At 35.5% G+C, this 19,293-nt stretch overlaps 1 protein-coding gene across 1 annotated transcript in view; it reads right to left on the reverse strand.

Annotated features, from left to right (window-relative positions):
• Positions 1 to 13,338, reverse strand: part of LOC145673505 (transforming growth factor-beta-induced protein ig-h3-like) — a gene marked incomplete in the record, with an annotated part of 40,577 nt that extends 27,239 nt beyond the window's left edge. Inside the window, 1 exon segment of the mRNA XM_081743277.1 lies at positions 13,179 to 13,338. Coding sequence (XP_081599403.1) covers positions 13,179 to 13,303 — 125 coding nt within the window.
• Positions 13,339 to 19,293: the final 5,955 nt, after the last annotated feature.

Genomic DNA, 19,293 nt, shown 5'->3' on the forward strand with positions numbered 1-19,293 from the left:
GTACTAATCCGAAGTTCGCTGTTGTATTTGATGGTATTGGGAACGACGGTGAAAGCTTCAGCTAGACTGACGATAGGTTACGTTGTTCTGTTATTTTTATGAGAGCCAACGATTTCTTGGTGCAAATATGTTCATTTAATTTCCTCTTAACCCTTAAACTAAAGTAAAGACTCATTTTTTCGGAACCTCCTTACAAGATTGGAAATGAACTAGTTCCATGCCGTATTGCCTTGCTCAAATTGTATCCAGTAGGTAGACTTTGAATTTGGATTATAGAGGGCATGAAAACTGTGGTCATTGCTATGTCAAAATAGAACAACGTCAATGTCACCACCTAGATATACGCCCTACTCCTTATCTTTCTCACCACTCAACTCTATCTCCCACTGATCTTTAGAAACAAAAGAGTTTCCAAGAAAAACATTTAGAAAGAGCTTGGCTTTATTTTATTATAGTACCAGAGGTAAGCTTTCAGAAGGTAAGGACAGCACATGTGACATCGTGAGTTAAAACCTCTGCAGGTTCAGAGTGATGTTTTCCATTATAGAAGGGATTATCAGAAAACTCGATTCCCACACCCCAAAAACGCAATTTTTTTTAATAGACATAATTCGCGACCACAGCCTGACGACCAGCTGTTAGTGAAATTTTTTGTTTTGAAATACAGCACATGAAAAGTAATAGTTGTGTTTTCCAATTGAGTCAGTATACTATGAATCGAATTTAGCGTATACCCACGTACTTCCTAAATTATAGGTGGCTATACGATAGTTTCCAAAACTTGGAGGTGGTCATACGCCGTATACCCGCGTATACCCTCCATTACATCCCTGGGTGAGATACTTCTTAGTCGTTTTTTAAATGTGCAGTCAATATTTGCTTCAACTTACGACTTTTCTTACACGTTAGTGCTGTCAAATTAGAAAAAAGTAAGGAATAAATTAGTAACAAGCTGAAAATTGGTACAGATGTTGGGAATGATGTTCTAAACAACATACTAAAAGTCTCCTGAAATCCCAGGTGACTTTCGCCGTCATATTGAAAAATGGCCGCCGGAAGTGTCAAATGAACAAAATCCAGATAAAAATAGAAATATCTTCGCTATGGTTGAACATAAAGGGATAAACTTAGTGTCGTTTTATAGAACATACATAACATAATGTTTTTTAAAGAGATACAATTTTTCATAAAACGCATACTTTTAGAAATATTTAGCTCTAAATTCTAAAATTCCGAAAACTATCGTCAAACTGATTTAAAATTTTATTAAACTTAGGATGTAATTATTAACAAGTTAAAATTTGACATAGATGTTGATAAAGCTTACTTAAATGACATATTAAAATCCCACAACTTCTTCGTTCGCCATATTGGAAAATGTACAAATGTCCGAAGTAATTGGTAGATAATATTTTGTTAAGTGAAATACAAAATCTGGACCGCGCTAAATATTTGAGGAGTCGATCCGAAGCCAATTGGGATCAATGATGATGCAAGGGGGAAATATTACGACGTGTTTAAGGTTTTCCTCCTCCATCTTGGAATTAACTTGTTTATTTTAAATGGCAACATGGTCGTGTGACATATTAAACAAAATCCTCGTTCGAAGAGAAACCCAATGGTAACGTTATTTTTCCAAACCCTACAATTGGTTTGAAGTTGTGAATAGATTTAGGATATGCTATATGTGAAATGCTGTGAAATGTGCTGTGCGAAGTTTTGAATTGAAGGATAAAGATAAAGCAACAAGCAAGCTTTGTAACATCTCTCATTACGTATTCTTTAATAATCAGGAAAGAGAGAGATAACACACATGAGACAATTACAATCACATGACATGTTCAGCATGCCCACAGTTTTGTTCTATGCACACCCTTAACCGTGTGACGCTGTGCTTAGCACTCTGCGAAGCATAGTTGGTGATATTTGTTCACAGACAGTAATGATTCTCCTTTTCAGGTAGCCAATGTCAATAATTTTACACTGGTAGACAATAGCTTTAAAGTGCCCCCAAAGATAGAAATCCAACAGAGTTAGGTCAGGGACCTTGCTGGCCACTCAACTGGTCCATGCCGACCTATCCAGCATCCGGGAAAGTGTTCATTCAGCCATCGGTTACATTACAACCGTAATGCGGTGCCCATCTTGTTGCCACTATTGACATCACCCTTTCTCTTCCAACAAAAGTGGCATAAAGTGTTTTCAAGCATATCTCTATATTGTGCAGCATCCAAGGTTCCATCAATGAAAATAGGTCCAATAGGTCCCATCAATGAAAACAGATCCAATAAGTTTTCGCCCCATATTCTACACCACACCATTACCTTACCTGCACCTTGCATCTTTGAAGCATCTATCTAATTAAGATTTGTATTAGTCCTGTACCGAACAATTTGCCCAATACCGAGAAATCCTACGGTAAAGTTTTTTTTTTTTCTAAATCTGCAACGGTTTGAAGTTGTGAATGGATTTAGGCTAGAATATGTTATCATTTAGACTTAAATTTTGTTATGTGTGGAACATTGTATAGACGGGAACCGACTGACTCTTTATCTTTTTTCTTGTAGGTAGGACAGGATGCTAACTCGAGAGGAAAGAATCGAAATCTTTCTTTTGGCTGGAGAACGCAGTTCAGCAATAACATCCGTCTTTAAAGAGCGACATCCTAATCGCGAGCTGGTGACAGACAGTGCTGTACGAAAACTAAGCCGCAAATTTATGGCAAAGGAAAATGTTGATGATTTACCTCGATCAGGACGACCACGACATGCAACTGATCCACACACATCAGCAGCTGTGTTGGATGTATTGGTGAAAAGTCCTATGGAGAGTGTGCGACGTCTATCAAGTGAACATAATGTTAGTGTCAAAAGTGTTCAAAGAATGTTAAAAAGGAAAAAAATGGCACCCCTAAAAATTAAAGTTGAAACAAAAACTGCCAGAGGATGATTTAGACAGACCAATGGAGTTTTGTGAATAGGCGTTGGCCCAGATAGCTCGTAACCGAATGTTTCCTCATAACTGTTTCTAGTGATGAGGCAAATTTTTATGTAACAGGTGAGATTAACAAACAAAATGTCCGGTACTGCGATAATACAAATCTTAATTAGATAGATGCATCAAAGATGCAAGATGAAGGTAAGGTAATGGTATGGTGTGGAATATGGGGCGAAAACTTATTGGACGTGTTTTCATTGATGGGAGCTTGGATGCTGCACAATATGGAGATATGCTTGAAAACACTGTTATGCCACTTTTGTTGGACGAGGAAGGGTGATTTAATCAATATTGGCAACAAGGTGGGGCACTGCGGCATTATAGTCTTAATGTAATCGATCGTTCAATGAACACTTTGCCAGTTGTTGGGTAGGTCAGCATCGACCAGTTGAGTGCCAGCAAGCTCCCCCGACCTACCTCCGTTGGATTTCTATTTTTGGGGGCACTTTAAAGCTGTCTACCAGTGTAAAATTATTGATATTGGCTACCTGAAAAAGAGAATCATTACTATCTGTGAACAAATATCACCAACTATGTTTCGCAGAGTACACAAGCACTGTGTCTCAAGGTTAAGGATATTCATAGAACAGAACGATGGGCATGCTGAACATGTCATGTGATTGTAATTGTCTCATGTGTGTTATTTCTCTCTTTTCCTGGTTATTAAAGAATACGTAATGAGAGATGTTACAAAGCTTGCTTGTTGCTTTATCTTTATCCTTCAATTCAAAACTTCGCACAGCACATTTCACAGCATTTCACATATACCATATCCTAAATCTATTCACAACTTCAAAACAATTGTAGGTTTTGGAAAAATAACGTTACCATTGGGTTTCTCTTCGAATGAGGATGTTGTTTAATATGTCACACGACCATGTTGCCATTTAAAATAAACAAGTTGATTCCAAGATGGCGGTCACCAAGACGGCGGACGACAACCTTAAGCACGTCAAAATCAAAACACGTCATATTTTTTTCCCCACGCGCACCAGCATTGATCCCAAATGACTAGCATCAACTGCATTTACAGTTTCTCAAATATTTAGCGCGGTTCAGATTTTGTATTTCACTTAACAAAATATCATCTTTCAATTACTTCGGACATTTGGACATTTTCCAATATAGGGAATTCAGCTGTGAGATTTTAGTATGTCATTTAAATAATCTTTACCAACATCTATGTCAAATTTTAATTTGTTAATAATTACTTCCTAAGTTCAATAAAATTTTAAATCAGTTTGACGGGTTTTTGTAATTTTAGAATTTAGAGCTAAATATTTCTAAAAGTATGCGTTTTATGAAAAATTGTATCTCTTTAAAAAATATTGTGTTATCTATGTTCTATAAAACGACACTAAGTTTATCCCTTTATGTTCAATCATAGCGAAGATATTTCTATTTTTATCTGGGTATTGTTCATTTGACACTTCCGGCGGCCATTTTCCAATATGACGGCGAAAGTCACCTGGGATTTCAGGAGACTTTTAGTATGTTGTTTAGAACATCATTCCCAACATCTGTACCAATTTTCAGCTTGTTACTAATTTGTTCCTTTCTTCATTAAAACTTGAGCTTCATTTACTGCACTATCTTTCTATTTAGATCGAATTTGAATATATCTTAGTAAATATTCAAATTGTCTGATAATACTGCGTTAATTCATTAATAGGTTAAATATGTTGGACGATCAGAAATGATAGGTTAATTCAGACGTGTAGATTGTCAATTAATTTCAAACATAATATTATAATCTTAGTAAGTTCCGTAGCGTTCTAACATTATTTTTGAAATTAATTGACACGTCTAAAATTATTTTCCTCTGAATTAACCTATCATTTCTGAGTGTCGAATATATTGGACGCCATGCACTACAGAAATTTTCGTTACAACCGGAAATCGAGCACGAGATCACAAACACAAACGACATGAGCACCAGTCATTCGTGTATTCGTGTTGTATTCGTGAACAAGTAACAAAGTTGTTTTTCTTTGATTGATTAAGATTAGATTTAGATTTCTGGGCTGTCAGCATCTAAGGCCATTTAGCCCATCAAGTTCGAGGGATGACGTCCGTCGGCGAGCACCCTATCCAGGGGAAGGGAAGGAAGGAGGCGGCTGGGACCTGTAAGTTAGGTACCACCTCGATATTTGCCTGGTGTGAATGAGGAAAATTTTATTCAGAGTGAGACTGGTGTGAAAAAGCTTTTGACACTTTTCGACGGAGTGCCCCCACCGGGAATCAACCCAGAATCGCTCCCACAGAAGGCGAGAACGTTAGCGACTATGCTAGGTGGGGCCACTTTCTTTGATTGAGAACAATTTCCATGTATTTATTTATATCACACAATATTTTTGTAATAACCTGATGCTAGCTTGTAGTCAGAATATTATGTTAAGCTATAGGTCTATCTGCTCATCGCTGAAAAAGGGCATTAAACTTTCCAATGCAAATAACATTTATGTTTTAAAAAATTGCTTTTATAAGTTACTGGAGAGTGCCCCAAACGGAAACCGAACCCAGTATTATTCAAATGAAATATGAGTAAATGTCTTTTTTTAAAATTTGATTTTATTCGGAATTCTTAATTACAAATACATGATATATCACTCATAATGTATTACTTGCAACAGATTATTTTTCACGTTTAAAAATATATATAGCCTGAGTTGTTCCAGAGAATGTGGTGTGGTGAAGAATATCGTAATCGTGATTTTTCTCGGGATAAGTGTTCCCAACAAGACGAGAAATGAGGTCTTCTTGTAGAAAATTTTGCCCTAATTTTGTTCTAGAAATTAGCAGAATCCTTTCGTTCATGAGATGTTCATGAAGGGTGTGATATAAAAAATATTTAAACCATATGTTGATCGTATTTATTATTGATTGTAATGACTTGCGTGTCTTTAAACATTGATAAATGCTCTACATTATGTCCAAACAGCCACTTTATCAATTTTTTGAATCACGTAACTCTAAAACAGTGTTTGAGAACTAAAATTTGTGTGGAAATGAGACGAGATTATCATGTTCCTCATCCAGTTCCGAATTTATAAATTCACTTCGCGTCTGGGTTTCGAGACGTGACGAGAAAGTTCCTATATTTTCCGCAACACTACTCGGGATTCTCTCGTTTCCTCCCACATTCGTATTCCAGTATTTATTTCACAAATAATTGACTTTTATTAATCATGTGTCTCCTTTAGCTTAAAGGGACGTAAAACAAAATTTTGATTTAATTTCATTTTCTTGTATTAATTACGACAAGAGTGAATACTGTGAAAGATTCTTAAGAAAAAATTACAAGTAGATTAGTAATGGAGTTTTCCAGTATGACTACAAGGAACCACTGGCAAAGTGTTGCTATTATCTCGTAGTTAAACATAATTAAGCTTAACTCAAACCCGCACAGGCTGAGCTTAATTCAGATGCAGACTAAGATAGGGGGAAGACTGCTTTTAGAGGGCCTAATTTGAGTACTTCGTACATTTATATACGCATACGAATAAGGAACTGAAAGTTTTATGGGAAATGATGGCAGTCGCAGAGGGGAGGATGAGCTCATCTAGGGCACCCACTAGCTCATGGGCCTGGCGTAACTTTAGAGCTAAAATTGGCATTAAAATAAATAATAAGTGATAACAATATTTATTACTATTGATCGTTAGGTTTTAAATAGTAATCATTAGTATTTGAATGTCAACCATATACCTCATAATTTAATTACGATGTAATGTAATCGTATTTGTCAGTAATTTCTTGTAATCAAGTGAAAGTCTTACAGTGTAGCAACACAAATTAAAATCGGAGAAAAAAATTGAAGTGTCAACTATACATATGACCGAAGTCAGTTTTGTTGTACACATACAGAACTTGAGTAACATCTGAACTACCACATTATATAAACGTGGGGGATGGACAATATTAACGGAAATGAATGATAATGAAAGAATCAGTAAAATGAGAATGTAGGAAAACCTCGTGAAACCCCACGAACACGACTTTCATAGCCTGGGATGGAACAAGAAGTATGCGTGCATGACGAGATTTGTTTTGGAACGTTAGAGTCCTGATAGAAAAAATTGGGAGCGTAGCACCCGGTTAGAGAACCGAGTGCGTAAGAACGAATGCTATCAGAAGTTACTACGCTTTGAAATATCTTGCGAATGTGCGTGTGAAACCTTCCAGTTTGTGTGTGTTTCGTGGAGTGCTTCTCTTATAGAACATTATACAGACATTCTAAATTGCTAATTTCTATTCTATTATTTTATTTATAGATATGTCGCCTGCATAAATAAGTTTCTTACATCTTCCTCTGTACCATGATGTGAATCAGCAAACTTTTCTACTACAACATGATCAGCTACGAAAGCAGTGTACCGTTGTTCACAAGACGAGAACTTCCTTGTTTCGTCTCGATTCTCGCATTGGAATGAGATGAGAATGGAGATAAGAATTATTTTTAAGTCCACGGAATTTAACGAGTCTCTTTGGAACACTAGTTCACCCAAGTTTTAAATGTCAAACAGTATAAAAACCCTAGTATAAAAACTAAAAAGCGTTAAAGTGATTGTATGAATACAGTGGAGAGCATTTAACAACGTCTAAAGATATGCAAGTCGTTGCACAGTATATTCCATTAATAAATATGGTTTAAACGTTTGTTATATCCCATCCTTTGTGGGTCTCTCGTGACGCAGAGGAATTCAGGTAACTTCTATACGAAATTAGGTGAAAAATTAGGGTATAAATTTTGAATATACATAAATTTATTTAACGAGGCGAGAAATTGTTGGAGAGGAGATCGAGAATCGGGACGAGTCGAGACCTCTAGAATTTACGGGACGAGATGAGCAACTTTATTTCTCATCTCGTCTCGACTAAACCACTGCCAGTCTTTCAAATTGCTCAGTGGCTCTAATTTTATTTGAACAATATAAGTTATCAGTCTCCTTTCACATTACTCTCTCCTCCACACCTGTACAGCCTTCATTAGAACATGTTTTCCTTATCAATCATGCAGTTTATACTTTTCTTAATTTTATTTTTATTTTTTTTTAAAAAAAAGCTCCGCTAAATAGTTTAAATGTTTAATTTTTCACGACTTTCTAAAAATAAAATGACACAATTTTCACCATGATATCTGTCTTAGACTTTTGTCTTTGTTTGTGTGCGGTAATATATTTTATCTTAATTTTCCTAATTTTATCATCCAGATTACTAAACTATAACTTCATTTGTTTATTACTTTGTTACATGTTTTTATAAGTCAGGGCAAATAAATAAATAAAATATTGACAACACAAACACAACGAATGCTTGACCCATGATGTACATTTTCTGAAGAAAGGAGAAAAAAAAGCAGTTATTGTCGACATTCGATGCCAATTACTATTTAACTCGTAAAGAATTTTGTTTTCATATTGAACAGGGTGGACTGATTTAAATCAATCTGATTTAAATCACGATTTAAATCGAGATTTAAATCACTTGATTTTTTAAAATAAAAATCGTTGATTTAAATCAAATTCCGAAATAAATTAATTTAAAGTGAAAATAAGTAAAATCCAGCCTCTTTGTGTTATTTCAATTACGGAAGATAATCATAATACAATAAGATGCAAATGTATGTACAGCACAGTATGAAAACGAGTGTTTCATGTAGAGGATGATTAGGGAAAATCCCGTTTTCAGCGGGTAACGGAGGAATTCTGCTTTCTTATCTTCGTAACATAAGGTTTTTAAATCAACTATTCCAACGAGAAAATCATGGACATTTAAGACGAAAATTCTTTTGTGTGAGCGTCTGTTTGTTTGTTTCCAGATAACAGGGGCGTATTTATAAAGGGGTCCGATTCTCTCTCCGAAACTTAAATCTTTTTTAGATGTTATAACTTTAGGCGAAATTTGCGTATTTTAAATGTATTTCGTGCCACAAGCTAGTTCCAATTTTTTTTTGGTATGCTCCTGCCAAAGAGTAAATTTTGTTAAAAAAAAAAAAAAAACTATCATGTTGATAAACGTCGCCGTACTTTTTCCTTAGTGCTTAAGAAACATTGTTTGGGATTAGAGATGAAAATAGCCGTTTTTCTGAATTTATGTTTTTTTTTTTTTTTACATAAAAATCCGGCTTTTTAAGGAAAGAACGAAAATTTTGTCTTTTTTCATTTTCATAATTTTTCTATCTAAATAGCTTTCTTATAGTATACTCTATAGTTAAACAAGATTTCATGACTTAAATGCTATATTTTCCTCTAGAATTCACCATCATGATGGATGGAGCACATGCTTTATGAATTAAACATTAAATACGTAGTATTTGAGAGCAATTTTAGAGGCTATTAACTTTATTTTAACTTCTGAGTTATCGACATTTTTTCTTCTTTAGATCATTTCATTTTTAGTTATTCGTGTTTCATTTCTTAGAGCTTAGTACTCTAGTTTCTAGCACATAGTTAAATTTATGTTTTTCAATATATCCGTCAGAGCATACTTCCACATTTCTGCTATACTGTAGCTGTGTAATGATGTAGCAATAATCTTCCGGATGCAACCTTGAATACCATTTTATACAAATAATCAGTACGGATTTAGAAAAGTGTTTTGGGAGGGTTTTTCCTTAACAATGGTTAGTTTTTTTCTAAAAATGCCTGATTTTCATTTGAGGGGAGCTTGAAGTTTATGAGTAAAGACGTAACTAAAATTTCGTTTGTTTTAGAAATTCCGTAATTTCGGAGAACAGGCTTCAGTCCGAAAGACACCCCCTAACCCCTTTTGCAAATCCGTCATTGCTGGTAATTAGTAATAACAACAATTTAAAACATAAGAAATGAAATCAGCCAGGAATCAGAGTACACGCACTATCTCTATATTCACAGATGGAATTAAGAACTTTTGTCGGAATGATCGAATGCGGGACTGAATCCCGGATTTCCCAATAGAAGCGGAAAAGCTAAGCACACACTCATGTTTGTCGTGTTTGACTTAAATGTATTTCGTAGTTTTTCTTTTTCTTTCTTTCTTTCTTTCTTTCTTTCTTTTTTTTAAAAGGGAAAATTCCGTGATGACATGTTGAATTCTTCTTAAAAATTCAGAAACCTTCAGGACTGGGTAAACCGTGATGATGGTTATATATTTCAAGCCTTGGAAACCAAACGCTTATGTCAGATGAACAGCATTACGCACATGATCCATGGACAGAAAATTCAGTACTTTTCTGATTCTAAACAAGCTTAAGGAACAGTCAGTGCATTACAGAATTTGGGACTTTACCGATTTTGCAGGTCCGAAGCACCTGATAGGTGGTAACAGATTATTACGTATGTAATAAATGAATAGAAATTACATTTTCAACATTTCTGTCCCATTTTAAAGAAGTTTCTGTAGGGGAAGCAAAGGCGGAAGCAAGAGGTGCATTAACAAATTATGTGATTTTTGAGTGTCCCATACAAAAATTGTATTTTTTTCAGTCTTTTAAAGTAATACGTTGAATTGTAATAAAACAATGATTATTTTTCATTGTTACTTTAGTACGAATGTTATGAAAGTCTCGGAAGTCAGACATAATAAACTTATAGGCTATAACAGATTGACGAGGGAATGATATTTATTTATTTAACAATCACCAGATTCAGCTCAGAGGCTGTTTTATACTGGATATCTAACAACAACATGGAAATGATTTGGGAAGGTATCGGCCAGGGCCTGTTTTAGTAGCTACCATCCCGGCATTTGCCTGGTAGGACTGAGGGAAACACTGGAAACCCCCAGTCAGGATGGTCGGCAGCGGGAATCAAACCCATGACCAATGCGAAGCCAACGTTGTACCACTTGAGCCACTTGATATACGTAATGAACAAAGAGAAGAACATTAATTATATTTTTGAGAAGTCTATGGCGTCGAAACTTAAATCTGTTTTGTGCGTTTGTTCAGTAAATACAGTATATTATTATCTTCCCGATGTGTTATTTGTTTGAACTCACACACATAGTACAATAAATTATGTATGTCATGTAACAGTTTTCCCTTGTTTTTGTACTTTTAATTCACAATAAAAAATATTGCTTACAATGCATATGAAAGTTAAAACTTAACTGCAACTTATTATATACATGGATTAATTTTTTTGGGATTCATAATAAAAATGTGTTATAATTAAAATGGTTTGAAATATGTTTTCGAAATTCATGTTTATTTTCGAGGTTTTGTATTATCTGCATCCACTACTACTTAAATGAGTTTTTGTATTGTAGAGAAGCGAAACAAAACCTGGTTTATCAATTTAAAGCAGAATTTGGAAAAAAGTCCAAAATTTCCCAAGCAAAAAATCGAGGCAGAAAAAACCGAGTCCCCCACCCAAAAAAAGAAGACTTTTTTTTTTTTCGAACCCTTGCATCTCGATTTGGGATTGAATTAACGACTGGCAATCAATTCAAAATTCAAGCCCAATACTTTAACTTAAATGGTATAATTAACATTTAATATTAATTCCTAATGTTTTATCTTCAGTTCGTGACTTGTATTACGCGAGGAAGATTTGATTTAAATCAAAAAATTCGATTTAGATAAAAAAAAATCAACAAAAATGATTTTTTTTTTTTAAATCAGGACTTTTTCCACCCTGACATTGAGTGATAGAGTGAAGCAGGCGCTCACCCAGAAACTTGTTTGGAGGTTTCAAAGTCTAAATACGGTATAGAGAGATCTGGGCCGGATAGACCCCCTTCCCGTAAATACATCTCTGATGCAGACAAAACACGAGTATATTATTTAAAAAGAGTTAGGAAGTTCTCTGTGGAGCGGACTCAGTGGACACTCCTTTCGTCGGTGCATCCCTGGAGTGAATTTTCCATAATTCTCAGTGATTCGAATTACTTCTAACGATGTTGGTAATAATATAAAACTATTATTATGATTATTGCTTTTTGTAGTAACATTCTGCTTGAGTTACAAATTAATTTTAATATGTAATAGTTTTTTTTTTTTTTTTTTAATGAGACTTACAAAAGCTAAATAAGTAATTCGTTTTTCTTGTCTTAGAACAGTTACATAATTGGCTATTATATTATTTCTTATTTTGCGCATACACTTCAGGGATATAGAAGCAAAACCTGCTAAATCCATTTTCCAATTTTGTCAGCAAACGAAGAAAAACTGAGGCTCTTATGTTTCAGAATTGTTGAACAATTATTTTTTTTAATTTTTTTTTATTTGGTGGTCACTACTTAATGCAGATGAGTGAAATTTACCACGAAACAAAGATAGTTGTCCAATTATTCTGAAAAATAAGAGCGTCACTTTTTCTTCGTTTCCTGACAAATTTGAAAAATGGGTTTAGCAGGTTTTGCTTTTATACCTCTGACTTAGAATACTTTTGAAGACATTCTTATAGCTAGTTAGCACAGTTCTAGATTGTAGGTGCATTTTTTCTCTGCTAAAATCCTAACTTTGGCTCTTATTTCAAATAAATGGACTCACTATATAAAAATGGTAATTTAAAAACGATATACATGACATAAAAATATTATTTTGTGATATTAAACTTCTTGGTTTCTTTCTTTCTTTTGCCGAAAAACAATTGATTAACCCTCTTAGCTTGTTCCTCAATAAATCGACCTATATTTTCGTCAAGCTTATACTACCTTATCGTTTATTTAAGAAAACTCAGCATGGTAAGTTTGATGATGATTCAAAATCTGTGTCAGTTGAAAGACTGTGAATTTGTAATCTAAGCTCATTTGAGGGATAAATGGCTAACGTTCTCACTTTTGAGTGGGAGATCCCGATTTAAATCTCACAAGAATACATAGGGTTCAGTACGCATTTTGAAGTGTAGGTCCACGTCTCATATGACACCAAGGTTGAAACTGACGTTAAACTTCAAGAACAGAGATAAAAAGCAAGGGCACAGAAATGCTGTTAATTTGGGGAGAAGTGAAAAGAAAATTTCGGGAAACTGTAACAGGATATTAATTATGTACTCAAGTAGGCTACCTCCATAATAAGAATTCAAGGCGATACACAAATAGCCAATTGCTGGCTGTTAAACTCTTGCCTGACATTCATTCTAAGCTCAACCTGTTTCAACCCTATTTTTTATCCTCCGGAACATTTATCACTTACGAAATAAAATGGTTCTCCAATTTGAATTATAAAAACTTTGGAATTTTCATTTTTTACTTACCCATGTTCAAACTGATTCCAAAAGTTCGTCCCGAAGAAAGGGCTGAGAACCGAACCCTGATGCATGGGTCCGATGGCGAACGCAACGGAAACCGCGGATAAGAGAACCAGAACTTTCACGGACATTCTGGCAACACACTGACCGACTATGAGCTGTCGCTTCTCCACATTGCTTCTTTATAGCTTTCGATGGAGGCGCCGCCTCAGTGAGTGGGTGCCTAACGAGGATAAAGCGCGGCTGTCTCTTTTTTCCCTTCTCCGTTCTTGCTTATTTACTGTAATAAGATGTTTCAATGAGTTAATGGCATAGTCATTACACGGTGCTTCGAAGGAACGAGTGCTCATCATTTTGAGAAATCTCTTTAATCAGCATAGCCAACCAAATAATGCTTTAGTAATTAAATGTTGAATATCAGAGTCTCAGAATTATATAAAGGGAATCGGTATTCAAGGCTATGGTACAGAGATGAGAAGTACTGAATAGTGGGTATCTTATCGAGAGCACAATGAATGAAACAAGGAAGCGATATTCTATATTATTATTATTATTATTATTATTATTATTATTATTATTATTATTATTATTATTATTATTATTATTATTATTATTATTATTATTATTATTATTATGCAATAGCATTTTGCTGACAGTAAGTCAATATTCTTATTACTATAATTTACAAATTCAAAGCAAAATTATTATTTTACTTGTGGTTTTTCTTTCGCTAATGATTTCCAATGAATAAATTTACTTCTTTTCAGTAGCAATAGCGTACACAGATATGCTCTTTTTAATTTATATTTTAAGAAGCTCGGGCCAAGTAAGCTTTGTGGTGGACAAACACCGTGTGCGTGGGTTCTACCGTTTCCTCCCACTTTCTTCATTCCACCATTTCATTCATTTCTCATCATCACCGTCTCCTTTAACCTAGGCGGCATACAGTGGGACGTAAAACTTAAAGATTTCATTTCATTTTTTTTATTTCAAGAAAACTTTATTCAAATAGATCAATCTATTACGAAGTTATTGTCAAAATTATGTCTGGTGTTAGGAAAGTACTCTTGCGTTTGCCTAGCTGAATATCCCTTCTTCGTACGGGAATAATAGATTTATGGTATTGATTTCAACTCTCCCCCTCTTAGGATACGCATTTCAATGAAAGTGTATTGACAAATATTCGTAATGTCACTGGTTCACACTTCGATCTCTCAACCTTTCTCATCCCCATGCTGCCCATTCTCACCGCCCATGCTGATGAGGAATGAATTTGCATTTAAACTGCATCAACAGTTTCACTATTCATCTCAATGACCCCGTAAACTATAGATTGGATCTAATACCGATAATTTCCGAATTTTTACGTCATTCCTCTTCATTTTACGTCAAATATCAGTAACATTTTATTATTATTTTTACATGTTACCCTCTCCAAACCCATCCATCACTCCCATACCAATAGGGATGAATTTTAACTTAAGCAGCATTGGGGTTTGCACTATTCATTTCAGAGACCGAAAACTGTTGATTGGACATTATTATCGGTCATTTTCAATTATTTTTATATGTTGACACTTTCCTCCTCCCCCCTTCATCGTAAAATTGTCAATTTAGTATCATAAGATTCTTGGAAACCTAAGGTTAAAAATAATCGTGTCAGGAGTAATAAAAGTCTACATTACTCAGCACATTATGTTCTGTAAAGTAACAATGTAGTTGCATAAAGTCATTTGGATGCTGCATGGAGTAACTTGAAGCTTTGAAGTCTTTTGTACTATTTATAATACCAAAACATAAGTCTGTCAGCCACGCTCATAACAGTTCACAGTCAGAATAATACATGTCGGTAGCTGCACTGCTGTGTACCAAGATATATCGCAAGCATACAGGCAACTTGCAGACGAGCTCAAGCCTTAGGGGGAATAACTAATGTTTGTAAAATTAGAAAATAGTTTAATATTTTACGATTTTGTTGAGAAATTCTTCGCAGTTCCGGGTTCGATTCCCGATGGTGACGTATGCCGGGATGTTACCTACACTGAGAAAAATCCGTCTTCTGGACAGCGGTATATTGTACGAATATACGGAATCCTCTTGCTTACTACAGAAATCAGTACGGAGCATACGTTATCCGTATGCTACATAGGGATTGTCTTTAGATATTACATAATTCCGTTGCAGGATGTCTCATATCTAACAGTCTTCCTTATGTTACATGCATATATGTATGTAACCTTCGTCAGCTATATGCTATACACGTCCATTTGTATGTTAGATCCCGGAGACGCCTATATTGTTTCATACGGAAAGTACGTACAGATGGAACACATATAGAAAGTATTATAAAACATGCGTTTTCAGTTATACGTTTGCTGTACGTTAAGTCCAAAAACTACAGGATTTACAAATGTAACATACGAGTTTACGTACGCCACATATATATACATTTTTTTTTATCTCGGTATAACGTACATGTCCTAGGCCATTTCCTTCCTTCCCCAATCCTTTCTTCTTTCCCTTTCATCGGACAGTGTGATAGCCGAGGGACGTCGTCCATCATACGTGACGAGCTAACATGGCCATAGATGTCGAAAGCCCAGAAATCTAATTCCTAACCTAACCTTGAGAAATTCTTCATTCACATGCTGAACTAAGTGAGCATAGGGTTGTGGTTAGCAATTTTCCTTCACAGTCAGGAGGTCCTGGATTTGAATACAGTGAGGTCATTCTGATTATACGTTTTTTTCCACAGTTCCATCAGATGAATGCTGCGATGGTCATTTAAAACGTATATGCTATGACCAACTTCGTTTCCAACTATTGTAGTTTGTTGACTATTCCAGTGTAAATTGACTTCACGAGCTGTACCTGGACATTTGTTAAACAAATAAATAAATCGCAATCTTATCATATTAGATCTATGAACAAATTCCATGGCTCTGGATAAGTAGAGTAACAAATAAAACACAGTTCTGACCAGAGCAGAATGAAATATATTAAAAACTATACTTACAATGTGTATATAACTATATAAACACATTGTAAGTATAGTTTTTAATATATTTCATTCTGCTCTGGTCAGAACTGTGTTTTATTTGTTAGATCTATGAAAATTAATTATATAATCGTATTTTGTGTACCAAATAGCCCTCACGTATCAAAAACTATGTTGTCTTTCTATTGGACAATTTACAAGAAACATGCAACAGAAGTATAAAGGTAACCAAGAAAGTTTTGTCGCTTTTTCACCAACCACCTTCTAACATCGATATGTCACCTAAAACGTACCTGGAAGATCAAAAATAGTCCCCATAAGCATCGACAATCCTCTGCCAACATTCTGCAAGCTCATGGATTCCATCGCGGTAAAACTTGGTGGGCCGTAAAGCGAACAAGGTATCATGTGCATTTTGCACCTCTACTAGGAAATTGAAGTAGTGTCCTCTAAGGTGATTGTCCAAGGAATGGAACAGGTGATAATCAGACGGTGCAATATTCGGGGAGTATGGCAGATGCAATAGTATTTCCCATCCAAGGCGTAGAATGGTGTCCCGGGTCATCCTAACTGCATTGGGCTTAATGTTGTCCTGCAACAGGAGGACTCCTTTGCGATTCAGAAGCGGCACAGCTGGCTCCAGAATGTGGAGCTTCGTACAGGACCTACTTCTCATCACATCTTAACACCCTGTCCAGAAATGATTACTTCCTCAGACGAGACAGCAAAGAAACAGGTGTCTGCTCGCGTTGTCTTCTGGTCCGGAATCAAATCATGTGGGACATATCGACCCAACTTGTAGTGCTTCCCAAGTTGATGGAAGTGCTGCCGAATGGTTTCTCCATTCACACTGAATTGTAGTCCCAGTTCCTCACATGCCTGGCCACTGTTCTCCTCAATCATTGCCTGAAGATCTTAATTTTGTGTATGTGTTGGTCTTCCGTCACGTGGTGTGTCTTCGAGTGTTTCGTCACCACCTCTGCTCTGTCCGCGTAGTCACGACATCCTCACTAAAGGCCTGGCATATCTTACGCCCTGCTGCAGCGGCGTTTGACCACAGTTCGAACTCGTAGAGCATACACGCCCTTACGACGCTGTGTGGAGGTCCACGTTCACTCTGTCCTTACGCAAATTTACAGTATAACTGAACCGCCATAAGCAGGTAGTATGTTGGATATACCCACACCAACAACTGACCTTTGCCTTATCTCCATTTGCATTCAACTTAAGGTGTGAGGGCCAATTGAAAACACACCTCCACAAAAAAGGACAGAACTTTCTTGGTTATCTTTATAAAATTCCCTGTACTAATGAGGTTTTCGTGAGTTACCAAATTTCATGGAGAAAACAAAAGATATCTGACTAAAATATTTATTTACAAAATATGAACAAGCATAAATAATCTTTTATCTTTTAAATGACATTTTCTTAATTGTTTTACAGAACTTTAAACATATTTTAAACAAAAAACGTTAATTTTCATTATTCCATCCAAGTTATTGCTGAGCCATCGCCGGCAGCAGCTCAGGAAATTATGGTATCTCTTTGTATTAGCAGAAAAGTGGCCCAGCGTAGCATAGTCACTAACGCTTTAATCTTTGGTTGGAGCGGTCCCGGGTTCGATTCCCGATGGTGACACTCGGCCAATAAAGTGTAAAAAAATTTTTCAGGCCAACCATCCTGAAATGAAGTTTTCCTGGTATTTCCTCATTCACACCAGAGAAATGCTGGGATGGTACCTAACATGGAGGCCCCAGGCCGCTTCCTTCCTTCCTTTTTTTTCCTCGGGTAGTGTAATCATACTTGACGGGCTAATATGGCCATAGATGCCGAGAACCCAGAAATCTAAATCCTAATCCTAATCCTATTAGCAGATGAGTGCCTTCCGAGCTGCTTACACAACACACTTTCTCTGTGGCCGATAGATACAAAATGTTTGCAAGAATTCAGATGGAATTATCGTATTTCAAATTTTCCATGATTCTCAAATTGTTAGAAAACTAATAATTTCATTACGGGAGAAAATCACTGTAGGTACTCATTTTATTCTTTAGAAAAGATAACGTTTTCGGGTAATAGATGTTTGGCGTCTCTGGTTTTCTATCTTTACACCTTGCTCTGTATTTTACATTATAGATACTATGAGTTCTAAACAGTCAAAGCATGGTACGAAGTACGATATTATTTGTTAGTTGAAGTTTAGAGTCCGTTTTCAACACCAGCTATATAAGACGTAGATCTACAGTTTAAAGTCCAATCCGAACTACTGTAATGCGTCTAATTCTCTCCTACCGGAAATCGAACTCGGCACCAAAGAAACATACTTTCCAAAATGTAAAGAATGGTCCAAGGAGACTGGGTGAGACTAAGTGAGGATTAGAGTCAAGTAGGGAAATTGTGAAACGAAAAAAGCATCCTTTGAGTGTACAGCAAAGATTGCTTGGGTTAGAAACATTATAAAGATACCTTTGTATACGTTATGCAAATATCTTTGAAAATGAATCAGGTGCCTTTCGTTATCACATTTACTTTTTTGAAAAGAAAAAAAATGAAACATGTGTTTCAAAATAACCTCTGCATTTGGGGATATTTTGAAGGAGCAATGAGGCTATTGTGAAACACCAGCATAACTTACAGGATTGAAGACTCTAAAGAATACTGGGGACTATAACAAATTGTTTTAGGTGCAATATTTCACATGACAAAATTTGGTGTAATTATCTTTGATAGTTACTCAGTTATTCCCTATCAAAAATTAAATGAATAAAAACTTTTTTTTGTACTTACTTTATCAGTAATAACTTTGCAATTGATGATGCAGAGCAAACTTGGAGTTAGGAATAATTACTTTCATGTTCTGTCTTCACGAAAAATTCATTTGTTCCCATGAAAAGATGCATATCATGCAGAAAATATCTATTTCATGCCGTTTTCGTGATTGGACATGATCTCGTTAAATGCGGCAAAATAAAAAAGATGAACTTTTCACAGCTTGTATTAAACAATAAACTTAGACCCACACTTCTGTTACATAACATCAAAAGTTCCAAGATTATCATTAGTCCGGTAGCCAAAGGGGTAAAATTTAGTGAACCTGGAATTGCGGTACGCCCAAGGTTTTTT

Source organism: Thermobia domestica, chromosome 2, assembly GCF_964235325.1.
Source record: "Thermobia domestica chromosome 2, izTheDome1.hap1.1, whole genome shotgun sequence".
Lineage (NCBI taxonomy): Eukaryota > Metazoa > Arthropoda > Insecta > Zygentoma > Lepismatidae > Thermobia > Thermobia domestica.